This window comes from Myotis yumanensis, unplaced genomic scaffold (genome assembly GCF_028538775.1).
Source record: "Myotis yumanensis isolate MYYU_CA2020_CCGP unplaced genomic scaffold, mMyoYum1.0.hap1 SCAF_16, whole genome shotgun sequence".
Lineage (NCBI taxonomy): Eukaryota > Metazoa > Chordata > Mammalia > Chiroptera > Vespertilionidae > Myotis > Myotis yumanensis.
This window is the reverse complement of record NW_027223767.1, coordinates 50899348-50918399: the sequence shown is the minus strand read 5'-3', so window position 1 is coordinate 50918399 and position 19052 is coordinate 50899348. Positions and strand designations below refer to the sequence as shown.

At 57.4% G+C, this 19052-nt stretch overlaps 1 protein-coding gene, 1 long non-coding RNA gene and 2 other non-coding genes across 4 annotated transcripts; all 4 read right to left on the bottom strand.

The window, feature by feature from the left end:
- Positions 1-498: 498 nt before the first annotated feature.
- Positions 499-5199, bottom strand: LOC138993732 (uncharacterized). Its single transcript, XR_011468336.1, has 6 exons — positions 5113-5199; positions 4310-4393; positions 3732-3824; positions 2200-2261; positions 2018-2084; positions 499-931 (listed from the first exon to the last, which is right to left on the bottom strand). It is a non-coding gene; the product is annotated as an uncharacterized lncRNA (long non-coding RNA).
- Positions 2347-2427, bottom strand: LOC138995219 (small nucleolar RNA R38). Its single transcript, XR_011468549.1, has one exon. It is a non-coding gene; the product is annotated as a small nucleolar RNA R38 (small nucleolar RNA).
- LOC138995218 (small nucleolar RNA R38) lies at positions 3916-3993 on the bottom strand. The gene has a single exon (XR_011468548.1). It is a non-coding gene; the product is annotated as a small nucleolar RNA R38 (small nucleolar RNA).
- An 8949-nt stretch (positions 5200-14148) lies between the features above and the next one.
- Positions 14149-16615, bottom strand: PRCD (photoreceptor disc component). The gene is made up of 3 exons (XM_070395419.1): positions 16542-16615; positions 16178-16246; positions 14149-14167 (listed from the first exon to the last, which is right to left on the bottom strand). Exons 1-3 carry the CDS (start codon positions 16613-16615, stop codon positions 14149-14151), a joined length of 162 nt encoding a protein of 53 aa, XP_070251520.1.
- Between the last annotated feature and the right edge of the window lie 2437 nt (positions 16616-19052).

The window sequence follows — 19052 nt, the reverse complement described above, 5'->3', positions numbered from 1 at the left end:
TTTGATGGGGCCGAGTGCACAGAAGGTTGCCTGCCTCTGAGGGGATGCCCGTTACAGATATATTGCCACCAAAAGGATGGCATCCTGTAATGAACCCCCTTACTCTGTATTGAACATCATGGGGCCACAATTTGAACTTAACCGATAGGCAGTTTCACTTAGGCATTATATAGGCTCCTACTGGAAGCCAAGCTATCACCGCCCAGCCCTTAAGCCCTGGGATCCCCCCGCCCCTCCGAGGCAACCAGGCAGCTTCCAGGACAGTCTGATGCCCACACTGTGCGGGGCTGGGGGTCTCCGCAGGGCTGGCTGGTAGGCAGCCTTCCCCAGGCAGCAACAATCCGTCCCCAAGGACCCAGGACCTGGCCTGTGGCCACCCATTAAAGGGGCATAAAATCAACGTCACCCCAACACATCCTGATTGCATCCTGGTTACCGTTAAACCCAACTATTAGTCTGTGAAACTCATTTACCAAGGAATGTTACTGAGTCACAATATACTGTTGTGTGGGTCTCCATCTGAAACCCACAATGCCCGTCATTTGAAAATGTTTATTTGTGCTTCAAAAGTTAAGCCCAAGACACACTGCCTTAAGAATTCCGCTGAGAAATGTTTTTCTAGCGGAGCCTCTGCTTCCCGCAAGAGCACACTCAGTACATGTTAATTACCTCCATCCAATGTCACCGCAGTCCCGCCAACACACCAGTAACCAATATCAACCCCCATGCTGCGGCTTCCCAATGTTCTTAGTTATACCCCAATTTCACTAATTTTCTGGGATAAACTCATTTGCTCTCGAATTATCTGGCTATTTTTGAAGATGAAGTCCACAGAACTCTGAAAGGATTCTCCTCTGGGAGAAACACTTTCCAGGCATTCACATTAGCAACAGAGGCTGCGCGGATCCGGCCGGCACAACTGGGAGGTCACCTGTAAAACCAGAGAATCATGTGACACAGACTGAAGGCCAACTTTAAAGAATCCACCAAGTTAGAGAAGAGGCAGCCACAGAGGTGCTCGTTCAAACCCAGGACGCCCCTGTGCGTGAAGGCACCATGGGTGCCATCAGGTAGTTCCACGGCCGGTGAGGCCCCCAGATGATGGGCAGCTTGTTTTCAGGAGACCGTGTAGGAAGGGGGAGGGGGGAGGGGGCAGCAGTGTTTGGGAAGTGGCCAGTCAAGACCAGCCACAAAGCACCGGGGACATTTGCATTCACCTGCTCCAGATGTAAAACTTGTGTAGTTTCCCCACTTAGTAGCCACGCCCTTTCAGTTTGTTGGGCTGTAAGCTGCTGGGGCCAGGTTTCAGGTTCACCAAACCTCACCCCAAATATAGCTTCCATGGTGACCGAACACACATGTGGCCTTGAATATAAAGAGCCCAAACACACCCCACTTTCAAGCGGTGCCACTTCAAGCTGGCACTAAGCCATGTCCAAGCCACTGATCCCTTCCTGCCCACATGCCAGTCATGCCTTTCGGGCGCGATCTGAGCCAACCTTAGGAGACCTGGTGCTAAGCACCTGGGACATGTGATAGAAGTTAGGGCAGGCCCCGGGGCAAAGGCGAGAGGCCAGCGGCCCCAGGACTCTCCCTGCACAGCTGCAGGCACTGACTCCCTCCGTTTTCTTGAAAGATGTGATAAGCACTCTCGTTCCCCAGCAAGAGTCTAAGCCAAATCCTGGCCACTGCCCAGTTCTGCCATCTCTCACATAGCCCGTCCCTCAGAGACATTAATCCAGGGGCCTAAAGTGTGACGGTAGGCGCGCCTTTGGCCTTCAAGCTGCAGAGAGCTGAGGCGCTGGCCTGGGGCCCCACGGGTATCCAGTTTCCTTTGGAATCCATTCAGTGTGATCCCTGATAAAACCTGAATTTGTAAGAGCACAGGGCCCAGCCACCGCCAGCCTCAGAACAGACTGTTCTCCCTCAGTGAGAGGTTCAGACAGGGATAACGAACCATCATAGGCTTGGGGGCTTCTTGGGGACAAAGTCGGGTGAGACCGAAACAGAAACTTACAATGGGAGGAACCGTTTCACTTGCTTCGGGCAAAGCAGCTCAGTTCTGTGCCTCACACCACAGGCATCTGACAAAGAAAACAGCCTGTGTTAGTCTCCTTGCCACTTAGCAGAACCCCAAGCCTGTGCAGAAAGTCGTTTCGTCCGTGAGAAAAACCCCACTCCAGGCCCCGGGCCACTTACTGCCGCATAGAGGCTTCTCCTGGAGGGTCCGTCTCGGGTCCAAAACCAAGGCTGGACCGCCCCTGGCGAGGAGAAATTGCAAAGAAAAACCGACTCAAGAAACTCACTTTCCAACCAGGCCTAATTATCTATAAGAAGCTTGGGAAACGGAGTCTCAGACATCCAAATTCCACACCGAAGGCCTCTTTGCCTTCAGACAGGGATAACTTTACATCATCACGGACTCGGCTCCCACCAATCTGCCAGCCCACAGCACATGCAACTATTTTTCTCACCAAACTCTGCTTTACTCCCCTTGTGAGAACGCTCATTCAACGAAATCTACTGGATTAGAAGGTACTTTCCCTCGAGGGCAAAACCTGACCCTATCTGGTGCTAGATGTACCCAGTGTCCAGACCTGACACATCGACAGTTCATGACCTTTTATTTTTTGATAATCCTCCCCTGGGAACATTCTTCCATTGATTTTTAGGGGGGGGGGGGGGGAGAGAAAAATATCTATGTGAGAAAGACAGGTTGAGTGGTTGCCTCCTTGCATGCACCCCAATCAGGGCCGGAGATCGAGCCTTCAACCAAGGTACGTGCCCTTGACCAGGAGTCGAACCCGAGACGTGTGGTCTGAGAGCCAACACTCTGTCCAATGAGCCAGACTGGCCAGGGCAGTTCCTGCTCTTTGAAAGGCAGGGTCTCCCTCAGCACCACGTGTCTTACACTGAGCCTGGGGGGTATATAGTCTAAGGGTCTGTCCTGTGTCAGTTAAGTGCAGATTACTCCTTTAGGCACCACAAACGGTGCCTGAGGCCAAGAAGCCGTTTCTTTCTCACTCCTCTCTGTGCAGAGCAAGCATGTGGCTTTCAGTTTTTTAAGACAGAGGATTATGGATTTGCCCTGAGAGCTGGTTAAACACAGCCAGTCCTATCATCTCGCTGTAACAAAATTCGGGGCTGAAAGTAGATCCGATCATCTAGTCCTCCGTGCCTGCGCCCACACTGCCACGCGTGATTCTTGGGCCCACTCATCCAGGCTGGAGGTGGGGTCCAGGAATGTGTATATTGTAACACTTCGTAGGTGGTTCTGTCACACAGACAGGTCTGGGAAGCACTGACCCTGCTTTGCAAATGAATGAATAAGGCTATGTGGTTATCTGGGACCGGCAGAGGCTAGAGCTCAAATCACTCAAGCTGGTCTGATGCAGGGTTACAATCTCAGCTCTATGGACATCCTGGGTGGACAGTGCTTTTGTGCGGGCGCTGACTTGTGCTTTGCAGAACACTGAGCAGCCCCCACTGGATCCCAGCCACACTGCCTGCCCCCAGCTGAGAACCACTGGTCTAACCTAATTCTCACAACAGTTGTAACAAATACTGTGCGTGAGACTGCTTGTTGAGGAGCCTAGCAAAGAGTTCCTTACTTACTTCCCTTAGCTGGGCAGTGACAACCTGGAAAGACCCACACATCTCCCAGATCTAGCCGACCAAACCTTAAAAGAGGTCGTGACCTACACAAGTCAGTGAAAGAGCTAAAAACCTACCGTTTACAGAAATCTCCATCACGAAGATCCTTACACTCAGCATCTGAAGATGATGGTTCTCACGTGACTTTTCTCAAAGCCCACAGCCAACACCTTTAGCCCAAAGGAGAAATGGGGTAACATAGGTCTCATTCTACTAGGAACAATGGTCAGGCATTTATTCTCAAGACTGGCGTTTACACAGCTGAGCCTCAGCAGGTCAGAACTCTTCACAGAGGAAGCCCTTTCCGACAGGGATAACTTTAAATCATCCTCAGCTCCGCTGTAACCCACACTTCTAAACCCCAGCCAGCCGACTCCCCTTTCCAAGGCTCCCTTCACCCCCCCATGCAATGGTTTCCACTAAGTTTCAAACAGCGACACCTAGCGGCCCCCACGTCACACTGGCACAGACCCCTCGCTTCCGGATGCTAGATGTATGCCAGCATTTGTGCACAGAATGGACCTTATTCTGAAGTTCAACTTCCCAATCAAGTGCGAGGCGGAGTTAGACAGCTGTATGTGAGGGGCCTCCCCACCATCTCAGCTTTCCATTCCTGGTACCCTCCCAGATCCTGCCTGCACCCCGCCATTCTTACTCATTTCGGGGCTCCATTCATTCCAGTCCTTTTAAGCTTCAATCTGCAGGTCCGCTTCTGTCTCCGCAGATGCTACAGGCAGGCCTGCGGGGAAGGAAAAAATGACCGTGTAAGGTTCTTTGTAGAAACGCGGCTTTCCAAAGTCTCCGGTCCCGTCGATGGCTAAATGCAGAATTCTCTAGAATCTGGTTGGGGCGGCTCTCCAGGCACTCGAGGCGGAAGTCAGGCGTCCAGACGCGAACACTCGAGACCTGAATTAACACCTGCCAGTGCCGGCGCCTCGGGCGGACCCGGGACCCCCCTCAGGGCCCGGGCTGCAAGCTCAGCCCACAGGGGGCTGCGCGGAGGGGCCCTCCCCCCAAAGGCGGGCTTGAGCTCTCTCCCTTCAACCGTAAAACCTCGCGCCGTTTGGAAAGCGTTTTCTCATCCAACATATTTTTAAAAAATTTTTTAATAAACATATTTTATTGATTTCTTTTACAGAGAGGAAGGGAGAGGGAGAGTTAGAAACATCGATGAGAAACATCGACCAGCTGCCTCCTGCACACCCCCCACTGGGGATGTGCCCGCAACAAAAGTACATGCCCTTGACCGGAATCGAACCCGGGACCTTTCAGTCCGCAGGCCGACGCTCGCCACTGAGCCAAACCGGTCAGGGCTCTCATCCAACATTTTAGCTAATCCTCCCAACCACCCTGTCAGGAGAATGAGAGGTTTGGCGTCACCATTTCGCCCCTGAAAAAGGGAGGCCACGTGTGCTAGCGCCCAAAGAAGACCCCGTGTTCCCGCTTCCGCAGCCTTACCCTTGCCAAAGGCCTGAGGCCCGAGGCTGCTCGCCGAACCGGGCCCGGACAGAAGGAGCCATGACTTCCAGCCACGCGGCCGGCCTCGGGGAGAGGGCGGGGCCGCGCCTGCGCGCAAGTCTTCTCGGCGGTCTCGCTGGGACTCTCGCGATGTTGAGAAAGGGCTGATGGGAAACGTAGTCCAAAACAACAGCCGCTGGGGGTAGCCGCATTTTCGGCGCGACCCTGGAGCCGGGGTTAAGATGGTGGCCACCACCAGAGGCAGTAGAGGGCCCGGGGTGGGAGGCCTGATCTGTGAAGTTCCCGTCGTTTGAAAAGGAAGATGGACGGTCGCTTTGGCTACGGAGGCTGGGAGGGCTGGGGGTGGTGGTGGACGCAGAAAGTTCGAGGGGGCCCCACGAGGGGGACCCGTGAAGAAACTGAGGCACGGCTGGATCTCATCTAAATCGCCCCGTGGATTTCAGTCGGGGCGGGGAGGGGTCACCGGGCGTGGTTGGTTGCTTTAGTGAAGCGGAGGGAAGGATCGCGGAGAATTGTTCCCCGCCCCGCTCAGCTGCTTTTCACGTTGGGGCGAGCGCAGTGAGGCCCGGGCGGCAGGGGGCGCCCGAGAGCCAGGGGCCGGGCTGCTCTGAATTCCCCCGAAGCGGGGTGCCATGGGTCCCGCTGCCAGTATTGAGAAGGAAAAATAATTACATTTTGAAAAAGAATAGAGAATAATGTAACACCCGCTGGTACTTCTGAATGTTATTTTTCAGGCAACTGCCCTGGCCTCATTTTTGAAACAACAATAGGGCAAAACAACAACTAGAGCCAGGGCCAGAGTCCACACGGACCTGGAAATCAGGTTAAATGTGAGCCCTTTCTCATTGCTCCCCCCCCATCCTCCCAGCTCTTCAGCAGTGCCCTCGGCGCTATTTCGTCTGGATTATTCTCTGCACCGTAATGCAGGATAATCCGTCCGTCCGGTCATACGTCGCAGGTGCTTGTTTTCAAGTTTTCGCATCTGTTTACGTTTGACTCCCTTAATTTGATTATGAGCCCTTTGAGGCGGGAGAAGTCTTTTTTAATGATCATTTCTTTCTTTGTTAATTTCCTCACCGTGCCTACTTGATATTCCGCTGCCTTTGCGCCCAGTATGTACGGAACAAATAATCATGAACTCAACAATAACTTCTATCTTGTGAAATTGGTTGGTAACGTTTCTCTGTCTTACCCTTGAAGACATTACTTTGTGTCATACTGGGAGGAAGAATGGGTTCTCTCTCCCTGCAAACTAAGCCCCTGTCATTTCAGACTTAAAGAGGAAACTTGGCCCGGCCCATGTGGCTCAGTGGTTGGGCCTCATGATGAACCAAGAGATCACAGTCCCATTCCCGGTCAGGGCACATGCCTGGGTTGCAGGATCAATCCCCAGTAGGGGGCAGCCGACCAGTGATTCTCATCACTGATGTTTCTACCTCCCTCTCCCTTCCTCTCTGAAATCAATACAAATATATTTTTTTAAAAAGAATACGTCCGAATGCAAGCAAGGGCTCAGAACTGTTGAGACCAAGTGTTCATGTTGCTGTGATTTCATTGCACTCGGCTGCTGGCGGGGTCTGGACATGGGAGTCTTACATCTGGTGGAATTGCTACCCAGCTATTACACTACTTAGTAAAGGCCTATATGTATTGACATGGAAAGAGCCGCACAGTTTAGTGACAGGGCAGGAGTCCTCTCTGAGTGCAGAGGAGAAATCTAGTTAGGGCCCACTGTGGTCACGTGGGCAGCTCACCGAGTTCCCTTCACTGGCCGGGTCTAAGACATGGTGTCTGAAACCCCCAGGGATAGACAGTGGAGTCTCTGGCATATGTTCATTTCTTAACCTGGAGCGGGGTCTTTAATTCTATTAGTAAGAACGTGAAGGAGGTAAAGGAGGGGAGGTATATCCCGAGCCGCTGGCTGCTCATATCGGGCACGGTGGCCCGGCAGGCACTGCTAGTTGGCAGTCCGGCAGCTGTTCCTCCATCTCACAAGCTGAGCAGACTCTTCAGGATTGTGCTGGGGACGCACCTAGCACGGGCCTGCCATGTGGGAATCGGGCAAGAAACAGAACTCCTGTTATTTGAACGTGCTTCTTTTTTAATATGTTTTTATTGATCTCAGAGAGGAAGGGAGAGGGAGAAAAAGATAAAAACATCAGTGATGAGACAGAAGCATCGATCAGCTGCCTCCTGCAGGCTCCCTACTGGGGATCGAGCCCGCAATCCGGGCATTTGCCCTTGACCAGATCAAACCCGGGACCCTTCAGTCTACAGGCTGACACTCTATCCACTGAGCCAAACCGGCTAGGGCTGAACATACTTCTTTAAATATTCACTCTTTTATGATTATTTGTTTCCCAGTCTGACTTTTCCACTAGACCGTGAGCAAGACAAGGATCAGGTCTTCATTCTTGTGTTGCTTCTTTTTAACTCTTTAAGTCATCTTTATTACATACCATTGCATCCATGTAAAATGTACAGTTCAATAATCCAATACACGTATACACCCACGTAACCACGACCCCAGTCACAATTTAGGACATGTCGTCACTCCAAAGAGCACCTTCCTACCATTTTTGCAGCCAGTCTCCGTATCCAGGCAACCACTGGTCTGCTTTCTGTCACTATGGATTAGTTTGGCCTGTTCTAGAATTTCATACAAATGGATTCATACAGTGGGTATTCTTTTATGTCTGGCTTCTCTCAATTATCCACGTTGTGGCTTACATCAGTAGTTCATTTCCTTTCTATTGCTGACTATTATTCCATTATGTGAACATACCACAGTCTTTATCTGCTCACTTGTTGATGCGTATCTGGGTTGCTTCCAGCTTGGAGCTATTATTACGAAAGCTGCTGTGAACAGTTTTGCATAAATCCTTGTGTGAACATGAATTTTCATTCCTCATGGATAACTTCACAGGAAACTGCTAAGCTGGTTTGCTTCCCAAGCAGATGTAACAGTTGTCCCAAACCAGCCCAACACCTATGATGGTCAGTCTTTCATTTAAACCATTTTTGGTGGTTAACATTAGTAGTGCCTCGAGATTTTGATTTGCATTTCTCTGATGACTTACCATGTCAAACATCTCTCTGTGTTGATTGGCCATATGTATACTTTTTGTGTGACATGTCTATTAAAACCCTCCCCCTTTTGATGGGCTGTCTTATTTATATTAAATTGTAAAATTTCTCTCTATATGTTGGATACAGGTCCTTCCTCGGCTGTTTGCTTGGCGGATATTTTCTCCCAGTCTTTCCAAGAATTTTGACCGAGTCCAATGAATCCATTTTTTCCTCTTATGGTTAGTGCTTCCTGTCGTCTGTGGAGGGGCCTTTCCTTTCTTTGTTGAGTCGCCTTCGTGGCATCTGCGTTGGGACCCACTGATCTGTGTGCACGTCCTTGGGAACGCCACGCTGTCCGAGCTCTGAGCTCCTCTCCTCCCCTTGGCGAGGCCCGTGGCTGCGTGGCTGTCTGGGGCGGGTCCCGGTCCTGGCTGCTGCCTGTGGTCGACAGCGCGTTTCTTACGTTCAGCCCAGTATTCTGCTGGTCTGTGCCAGGACGTCTGAATTCATCGTGTACCCACAGGAGCTGGCACACGGGCACTCCGGAACGCTCGCCGAGTAGGCGAGTCTGTCAGCGCCTCCGGAGGCGGCCCACGGTGTCTCTGTGGATTGGGAGGCTCTGTGGGCCCCAGAGGGCCACCCTCCCTTCATCTCCCTGGACAGGGGTTTTCCTGAGGAGGGGCGTTAGTCCTGACGTCCCCAGCACGGCCCACCCGGGCTCCACACATGCTCCTGAGATGGGGACACTGCGGTCCAGAGCAGGCAGGGTCACATGACCAGCCACTGCGGAGCGGGCAGCACTGGGCCTCCTCTGTGGGGACCTTGCCCCTGTACTAACTGGAGGGCAGGCACTGCCTCCTGCATCACCGGGTCACTCCCAGCGCCCAGCACACGCCCACAATGTGCACCGGAGGCTCCTGACACGCTGGCTAAGTCAATGCCCAGTGGAATAGAGGAAATCTTTCTTTTTAATGCTTAGGTCAGCTGGCTCCGGCCTGTGGTAGTAAGTGTGTGTGTGTGTGTGTGTGTGCGCGCACATAGAAACGGGTCTGACCATTCCTACCCAGGCTCATGGGTCCTAGTCCCTCAGCAAATCTTCTTAAAATGCTCTCAGCCGCCCTCTCGCTGTACCCCCACCAGGGGGCGTGTGTGTCCCACTGAGAGGGTCTGCAGTCACTGGGCACCGGGACTTGTCTCCAGCTCAGGTTTGCGGGTCCCTCTTGAAGCTGCCTCCTCGGTCCCCACGCTCTGCCCTCCCCCTGCAGAGTCCAGAACAAACCCTTACTCAAGCCCCCTCCTCCTCCTGAGGGAGGCAGCAGTGGTGACCTCACTGTCATCCCTGGCCGCCGCTTCCTCCCTGAGGACAGAGCAGGGAGAGGCAGCTCCCTCGCCCCCTCACTGGCAGGCGAGGACTAGTCTTTCATGGCCGAGCCTGGTCTGCCCTTGAATGAAAAGTTCCTGGGGAGAGCGCCATGGGAAGAGCCCTGGCCAATGCCGCCCAGCCCACCTGCAAAGATGTCACCTGGGGCGGGGCCACAGCTCATCGCCGTGCCCTGGTGGACAGGTCACGCCCGGCTCTAGACTCAGGTCCTTGTGTCCCCACAGCTGCACAAGCTTTGGCATCAGGGTGCCCGGTGCAGGTCCTGGCTTCACCCTGGCTGTGCGTGCCCTGGAGCGGACTCAGTGAGCCTCCCTTTCCTTGTTGGGTCAGTGAGAAGACAGCGGCTCCTGCTCATAAACAAGACGAGGCTCAGAGAGAGCCCTCGGCACACTGCCCAGCACGTAAGTGTGTGAGACACGTCAGCCATTATTAATAATATTAGTGGCATCGTTATCATTACATTAATGTGAACCACAGCGTAAGCCGCTCGGCCACTCTCCTTTCGAGGCCCCCAAAGAAGTATGACTTTCCTCCAGCTGAAGGTCTCGGGCTTCTGCCTGAGGCCCCTGCAGAGGGGCCCTGGGAGCCTGCGGGCCAGCGGGGTACCCTGCCCTCATGCCATCGAGCGGCCGCAGGTAGGCCGTGCCCACCTCATCTTGGGCCAGCGCCTCTGCTACAGACCTTCCTCCAGGACCATCCTGCCCACTTCCACACGAGCACACGTTTGGGATGGGCAGGTACTCCCCGAGGTGGCATCTGCACCCTAGGGTGACAGGACAGCAGCGGCGGCACCCACCCTGTGCCCGCCCGCCGCCACCTCAGCTCTCCAGTCGTGTTCCAGTCTCCAGGGGAGACCACAGCCGCCCGGAGTCCCAGCCACAGAAGCACCGCCAACAGCACCGCCCTGGGGTCATGGCCTGGACACCTATGGGCACCTGGCTCTGCTGCTTCCAATGAATCTGAATCTCCGGGCAGCCAGGAGCAGCCTTCCCCGCCACTGGCTCCCGCCAGCAGAGATTAGCAACAGAGACCAGCCTCCAGATGGAGGACAGAAAGCAACAGGGCAGCCACCTCCTGTCCTCCCCGGGATTCATTGCTGGAAGCAGAGCCGGTTGCCGGGAGGTGTCCAGGCCACGGCCCCACTGCAGGTGGGGACAGTGTCTGGGCTCAGAGGCTCCCGGTGCTCTCGTCCAGCCTTCCTGGCTGCTGGGCTTCCTAGGCCACCACCCGCAGTTGCTCCCTCCACTGTCCTCTAATTTGTGTCAGAACCGCCCCTGCCCCCAGCCCAGCTATTGTGTGTGTGTGTGTGTGTGTGTGTGTGTGTGTGTGGAAAGACGGGGCAGGAGGGGGGTTGGGGCGGGACTGGCTGTGGGGAGCCTAGGATTGTTCTGAAATGACGAGTTGCTCAGTAACTGGCAGCGCACAAACAAGCACACAGCTCACGTGGGGAACACGGCATGTGAGCGCTTCACTCCTCTCGAACCCGCACAACCGCTCCTCCAGCCGGACCAGAGTGACCCCTCGGCCAGCTCCCCACTGCCCTCGACCCCTCCCTCCGGTGACGGTGTCTCCCAAGCCCTGGACTTTCCTGCTCCCGTTTCCAAGCAGTGGCTCTTCCAGGAAGTGGGAGGGGAGGAGGACTCAGGCTGGGGGACATGGCGTCCGGCGGGGCCATGGGCTCCACACCAACCCCTGGGACGGGAGACAGTGGGCCAAGAAAGGGGCGTTGGGGCCCGGCACCTTCTGCAGAGGAGCCTAGGCCCAGGGCAGCCGCTTTCTGGGCAGATTGTGGAATAAGAGGGAGCGTGGGCCGGTGTGGGGGGAAGCGTAAACAACCTGCTCCCCCTACGGCAGCCTGCGCCCTGGGGGACAGCTCTCCCTCCCTCCCTCCCAGCCCACATGGCCTCCCCCCACCCCCACTCCGCTGCCAGGGCCCCCCCACCACCCCCAGCCCCTTCCTCCCTCCCTCCCTCCATCCGGAGTGGGTCCCTGGAGGAGCCACCATCTCCTGAGCCGCTCTGAACGCTGCAAAGGGGTGTCACTGGCTGTGTGTCTGGGCTGGGAGCCAGCCCGGCACAGCTCGCTGACCTTGGCCTGCCAATTCCTCAGCCCAGTGGAAGGAGACAGGCAACTCGGAAATGGCAGAGAGCAGAGGCGAGATGGAGTGACAGGGACATGGCACGCGGATGAGAGAGAGGGAGCAGACAGTCTGGGCACAGTGCCCTCTGGCCCGCAGCCTGGCAGCCCTGTCACCAGGAAGGCCCTGCCTCCCGGGAGAAGGACAGGCTGACAGGCGCTGAGACAGGTGGCTCGAACCCACGGCCCCTGTCAGGTGGGCAGCCGGGCTCTGACGTGGTCCCAGCACAGAGCGCCTGCCCTGGGGTGACTCCTCCCCGGCCTCCACCTGCCCTACTTTGGAGGCTCCGACAGGCCCAGCAGCCCCTCCCCCAGGGCTTCCGCGTGGTCCCCTCGGGCTCCCCTTCCCTTCCTCCCCTTCAGATGCGAGGTGCTGCTGTCCAGAGAACCGCTCCATCTCCCACTTCCTGACGGGCAGGGGCAGGGCCGCGGGGCACCCGCGCTGGGTGGGCCCAGCTGCTGGATGGGGAGAGAGGCATGCGGGTGTGTGTGTGGTGGGGGGGGGGGGGGTTGTGGAAGATGAACGGCTGCAAGAGCCGGTGGGGAGCAGCTGCCTGCAGGGTCTGCGCCTGGATCCCAGGGAGCAGAAGCGGAAATCTGCTTTTATCTCTGCTCGGGATCAGCCAGGCTTGTGAGGAGAGAAATGGCAGAGCAGCTGGGGGCCCAGGCGGCTCCCGTCACTGAGCAGTCAGCCGGCTGACACAAACAAGTGTCGTGCTTTCCCCTCCCCACACACTACTGCCCCCTTGGAACACGCACACGCATGTACACACACTCAGAAAACACAGGGCCGGGCTGGGGCTGCTTGTGGCTAGCTGCAGGCTCGCATGTCACAAGCCAACTGGCTGTCTTATTGATCATTTCAGCAGCGCAGCCCGTGGCAGCGTGAGCTCTGGGGACCAGGAGAGGCAAACCCCACAGGGAGTGAGAGCCACCGCACAGCCTGGGCCACAGCTGAGGGTTACCATGGAGCTCCTGAGCCAGAGGGGCGGCCAGCCTGGGACACCCACCTCCCCCCAGCAGCTGAGAACTCTCAGTGCTTCCAGGGAGGCCTGTGCAGCCTCCATGGGAGCCCAGGGTCCCCCACTTACCAGCTGGGTGATGCTGGGCAAGCCCATTAGCCTCTCTGTGTTCTCATTCCTAAGATGTGGGTGATACAGGGCCAGTCTCTGGGTTCTTGCAAGGACTGGAGCAGAGAAGGAATGGGCGGCCCTTGTCTCCCACTCCCCCTGTTCCTGCCCCGGCCGGGGCTGCGCAGTCCACCCCGTGGGCCCACTGAGTCCTCCCTCTGGGCCTGCCTCCCTCCGAGGTGAGGTGCCCAGGAGCTCAGAGGAAGGGAGTCCATCCTACAGCAATGAGCATCTCTGCCCCTCCCACCTGCCCCAGCCAGACCCGGCCTCTGGACCTGCACAGCCAGGGCCTGGGGTGCAGTGAGGATGGGGGTCCAGGACTGAGAGGGAGGGGGCTACCTTCTCAGTTGCTGCCTTTTCTCATGCTCCCCTTCCCCACCTGCGGCTGCTTCCCCCACAGCAACCTCCTGGGGGAGGGGCACTCCAGGGCCTGAGCTGGCAGACACCCAACCAGATCGCCACTCTCTCCCACGCCAAGGCGGGGCAGCCCCCTCCCCTAGAGGCCCGCAGCAGGCACTGCTGCACCCCCAAGCCTGGAAAAGGCTGTCCAGATCCACGTGATGGCCTGGCCAGTGTGGCTCAGTGGTTGAGCATTGACCTATGAGCCAGGAGGTCACGGTTCGATTCCCAGTTAGGGCACATGCCCGGGTTTCGGGCTCCATCCCCAATGGGGGGCGTACAGGAGACAGCTGATCCATGATTCTCTCTCATCATTAATGTTTCTATCACTCTCCCTTCCTCTCTGAAATCAATAAAAAAATATTTTTTTAAAAAAAAGCTCTGGACGGTTTGGCTCAGTGGATAGAGCGTCTGCCTGCGGACTCAGGGGTCCCGGGTTCGATTCTGGTCAAGGGCATGTACCTTGGTTGCGGGCACATCCCCAGTAGGGGGTGTGCAGGAGGCAGCTGATCGATGTTTCTCTCTCATCGATGTTCCTGACTCTCTATCCCTCTCCCTTCCTCTCTGTAAAAAAATCAATAAAATATATTTTAAAAAAAAAAGAAAAGAAAAATGATGCATGTGGTGCTCTCCAAACTAACACTTGCCACCTGGCAGCGAACATACAGGTTCATGGTAGAAGCTGACGGAAGGAGGGCACCCGCCCACTCGCACCCCCTGTCTATGACCCGGGGCTAGAGCTGGCCCACTCGGTCCCACAGGGCCAGGCCCTGCACATCCTTCCTCCTTGTGCCCAGCCCCGCCCCCTGCCCTCTGCCTTCCTGGGCTCCTGTCCCCGCCTACCTGCTCGGCCAGCTGATCCCACTCCTGGGGCTGAGCTGCCCCTGACGAGGTGAGGGCTTACTCCACAGGCTTCTCCCTAAACAGAGAACAGCATGGGAGTCGGGGTGCAGGGGTGACCTTCCCACGTTTCTGGCCTTCCTCTTCCTCACACCCCATGCCTAATGAGTCACCCCACCATTTTTTTAACTCTCTTTCATCTGTGATGGGGAGAGAATACAGTGACGCCACCGGACAGCAGCTGCAGTGGCATCAGCCCACAGCGCTGATCAGACCACCGGTAGCAGCTGGCGCCCCCCGTCCCTTCCCAGGCCCAGACTCCAGAGCTCGCTGCACGTGCACGTGTGGGCCGCCCGGGAGCCAGGAGCCTGTCCTCACCCGGGAGTCGGGGGCTGAGCAGGGCCTTCTCAGCAGAGCAGAGTGGCCAATGGGCCGTAACGTGCATTTCTACAGTAATTTCTATGGCGCGGTCCTGCTCTCTCCCGGGAGAGGAGACTGTCCACCTGGGAAAGATCTTTCCTCCCATGTTGCTTTGGAGACTAGGTGGCTGTAAGGGAAAGACAGCGCCACACACCGGAGAGCAAAGCTGCCCAAACGATGCCTGGAACCAGGTGGGACTGGAGGGCGGGTCTGGGGCAGCGGTTCTCCACCTGTGGGTCGCGACCCCTCTGGTGGTCGAACGACCCTTTCACAGGGGTCGCCTAAGACCATCCTGCATATCAGATATTTACATGACGATTCATCACAGTAGCAACATGACAGTGATGAAGTAGCAACGAAAATAAGTTTATGGTTGGGTCACAACATGAGGAACTGTATTTAAAGGGCCAGAAGGTGGAGAACCACTGGTCTAGGGTTCTGGGGGCAGCACAGCCGCCATTTACCCAGCACCGACCGCGCCTGGAGCCAGGCATATTTCACAGGAACTTCCCCTTTGACCCTCCTACAGCTCTGGGCTGAGCTGCCACGAGGCCACGTTAACAGAGAACGTGGTTGGGACACCAGGAGGTTCCTGGCGGGTTACAATGCGGCGGGCAGGCGAGAGGACATCAAGTCAAGACTAACCCGCCTGAGGCTCGGTGATGGCACTGCGTATGTGGCAGCCCCTCGCACCATCGCAGGAGCCAGGCCCTGCGGTGACCACCCCAGCTGGCCCGGAGGCCCAGGAGGGGGCACACATGCCCAGGACGTGGCAGTGGGCCTCCTGACACGTGGAACCTGGGGAACGGACATGAAGACAGGGCCTCCGGGCTCCCAGTCTGCACTACCTCTAAGGGGCCCTCGGCAGGCAGGTTCCTCAGCCAGAAAGGGACCTGGGAGCGCGGACAGGCTGAGCCCAGGGAGACACGTTCCAGGGGCCCTGAGCCCACGGGCCCCAGGCCTCTGCCCCACGAGGAGGGAGAGAAGCCGTGCCAGGGCCGGCACCTCTTCTGCAGGGAGAACGCACTCTGCGGACGGTCTCCACACTAGAATGTTCTTAATAAACATTTGTGGGTTTTTCTGTGTTTTGTTGGGCATAGGAGCCCCTCTCATCAAAGGACACTGGTCACCCAGGGAAGGAAAGCCCAAAGTTCCCCAAACTTCACCCCCTCTAACGGCCACAGGACTTCTGCCTGGGGCGGAGCTAACTTTCTGGCCACTGGAGACAGCGTCCTGCCGGCAGGGGCTGCGCAGCCAATGACACTCGGCGCTGATGATGTCATGCGCCTCCTATTGGGGACTGGACCGCGAATCCTGCCGCAGGAGCCGCTGAAGCTGGGCGGGAGCCGGAGAGGGAGGGCAGAGAAGGCAGGGAAGCCCGCAGAGCGGCCTCAGCCCTCTCTCCAATCCCCCTGAGCATCCTACCGATGGGACGAAGGGACGGGGCCACCTGCCCTCCCGGACAAGCAAAGCAGAGCAGCTCTGGGCCAGGGGGCAGGCTGGAGAAAGAACACAGGCATTGAGCCTGCCCACCAGACACCAGGGGGCCAGGGGCCAGCACACAGCCAGCGCACCCCCATGGACCTCCCCAAGCGGGGACAGGGACAGGGAACAGGACAACACCCTCCTTGGCCACACCCTCCTCCACCCCAGACTCTCTCTGCCTTACCTGCCAGGGGACTGGGTGTCTGTCTGCAGGCTGCCGCCCAGGACGGCCCCGTCTACTTCGCTGGGGTCTCTGTGGGAGGGAAGGGCAGGCGGGAAGAGCTGTGGGCCGGAGCCCAGGCCCCTCTCCTGCTCCTCGGACGGCCTGGCCACCTGGGGCTGTGGGACTGACCGGAGGTGGTGGCAGCCAATGTCTTTGAAGAGCTCCAAGTCCCCTACTCTGATGGGGGGAGCCTCTCGGGGAGTCCCTGCAAACCCCTGGAGCCCCCCCCCCCGCCCACCCTGGAGGTGCAGGCAGCCCCTGCCCCCCTCCAGCTTGGCCACACAGTTTCTCCCCCCACCCCAGCCCATGGCCCAGTCAGTCTCACGGTTGGACCCGGTTGGCAAATCGTCGGCGCCAGAGCATAGCCAAGGTGCTGAGCAGGAGGAGGGTGGTGCACATGGCTCGCTGCCCCATCCCCTCCCAGGCGGAGTCAGCCAAGGAGGCCAAGATGGCCCCTGCCGGCTCCCAGGCCACTGCTGTGCATCCTACGCTCCTGCTGTGATGGATTAGGAGGCTCAAGCTGATTACTGGGGTCAGCAGACCTGACCTTGTGAAGACGATTACCCTTCCTGGGCCCTGCTGCCCCCTCCCCTGTCCCCCCGCCCCCCTCCCCCTCCCGTGCCAGGGAAATAGACCTCAGTCTATTCTGGCTGTAGACGGACTAGACGTGGGCCTGGCCCTCAAGGGGTGTGCAGCCCAGACCAATGCACTAAGTTACACAGTCACCGTCACAGAGTGACTTAGGCAAGTAACGGCACCGGCTGGGCACGCTGGGAGCTGTCAGCACCAGGGAAGCTTCAAAGAGGAGCTGGGCTGCAGGAAGGATGCTCCTCAGACCGAAGGCCCTGCCAGGGGCCTGAAAGCCAACGTTCCAGCAACTGGAAGGTAAGTGGCAGCAGGGCAGTGATGTCACAGGGGACGCGGGGGACGCACCAGGGGAGGAGGAGAGGGAGGAATAGTAGATGAAGCCGGAGAGACAAGAGGCCAGCAAGTGAAGGCTGGCTAAGGGGTTCCGAACGTTCCACCCTCCGGCCAGTGCTCCCCCAGCGTTTCTTCAGTACAGGCAGGACGTCAGCGTGCGCTCACGAAACAGATCTATGCATCCGCTTATGAATTATATGCTGTGCTACTGTGCAAACACGTCCTGCACCACAGACACACGTAAAACTTTTAAAGATTGGGGTAAAAATAGCCCCGTTGGCGTGGCTCAGTGGTTGAGCGTTGACCTATGAACCAGGAGGTCACAGTTCAATTCCTGGTCAAGGGCACATGCCTGTGTCGTGGGCTTGACCCCAATGTGGGGTGTGCAGCCGATCAATGATGCCCTCTCGTCATTGATGTTTCTCTTTCTCCCTTTCCCTTCCTCTCTGAAATCATTTGAAATATATATATTTTAAAAGACTGAGATAAAAATAAGTAATTCTTCTACTAGCTTTCCACGTCCCAGTGAAACTTCTGGGGCAGCCCCTGGGAAGGCCGCCGCACCGGTTCTGGAAAACCGTCAGGAGTTTAGGGGGGCGGCCCAGGGCAGTGCGCTCAGTCTCGGCCCAGACGGGGTGCAGGATGTGGGGTCCCCACGGCAGAGGGACCTGGATCTGAGAGTGGTAATAAGAAACGGAACCCCCCACCCTCTCCTCCTCCAAGGCCCCTAGATCAGCGGTTCTCAACCTGTGGGTCGCGACCCCTTTGGGGGTCGAACGACCCTTTCACAGGGGTCGCCTAAGACCATCCTGCAGATCAGATATTTACATTGCGATTCATAACAGTAGCAAAATTACAGTGATGAAGTAGCAACGAAAATAATTTTATGGTTGGGGGTCACCACAACATGAGGAACTGTATTAAAGGGTCGCGGCATTGGGAAGGTTGAGGACCACTGCCCTAGAAGGAGGCTAGATTTTCCTTCCTTCGACTGAGATGGAGCAGTGTCCAGAGGCCCCTGCCCATAACTGCCCCCGACTCTAGGAAGGAGCCTGAGCCCCGAGGCCGCAGGAGGGCTGTCTACTTTGAAGGGAGGAAGAGGAGAGCCAGCCTCTTGCGGTGCTTGAGCAGGGGGACCCGAGGGCGTGAGGAGGCAGGGTCACGGGGAGCCTTGGGGAACACTGGGCACCCCGGATGGATGCCCTCACATGGTGCAGAGGAGACGCCACAGTCCGGCCTCCGGCTTCCGCGGGGAGGGAGTCAGAGGTGGGACCTGGCCGCCCCCGCTGCTGGCGGATGGGACCCCTGGGGCGCTCAGAGGCGCAGTCCCGTCTCCCTGGGCGGAACGTGTCTCCTCCACTCAGGACCCTCCTTACCAGGGGCCTTGGTGGCTGAGATGTCTCCAGCAGCTGGGCCGCCCCACGACTCCCTGACCTCCCAGGTCCGCTGTGCCCAGCCCTGCTGCCTCTCTTGGCACTTGGCTCACCAGGGCCGGGACGCCGGGCAGTGCCTGGCTGTCGCCTGCCTGTGTCACATAGGCCACCCGGGACTTCTCTCCGACGACATGGGTGTTTACATGGGGGCGGGGGTGCTGGACCGAGGGCCTCTGGCGCTCAAGTTTGACAGTGATCCCCCATCCCCAAAGTGGGCGATTCCGGTCAGGCACTGGGGCAGGGAGACCCCAGGCCTCAGCTTTCCGTGCCGGGCCAGGGGCGCTGGGAGCGGCCAGCAGCAGCGGGAGCTCAGACCGGACCAGGGCGCCGCTGGAGGAGCCGCGTCCACCCCTGGGCGGGCGGCCACACCGCCGATGCCTGGCCGTGTGTGACTCTGAGTCCGTTCCCGGCAGCGAGCAGGGTGCACACACTCACGCGTCCCGACTCCGGCCGCAGCGTGAGCGCAGACGCCGAGCCCTCAG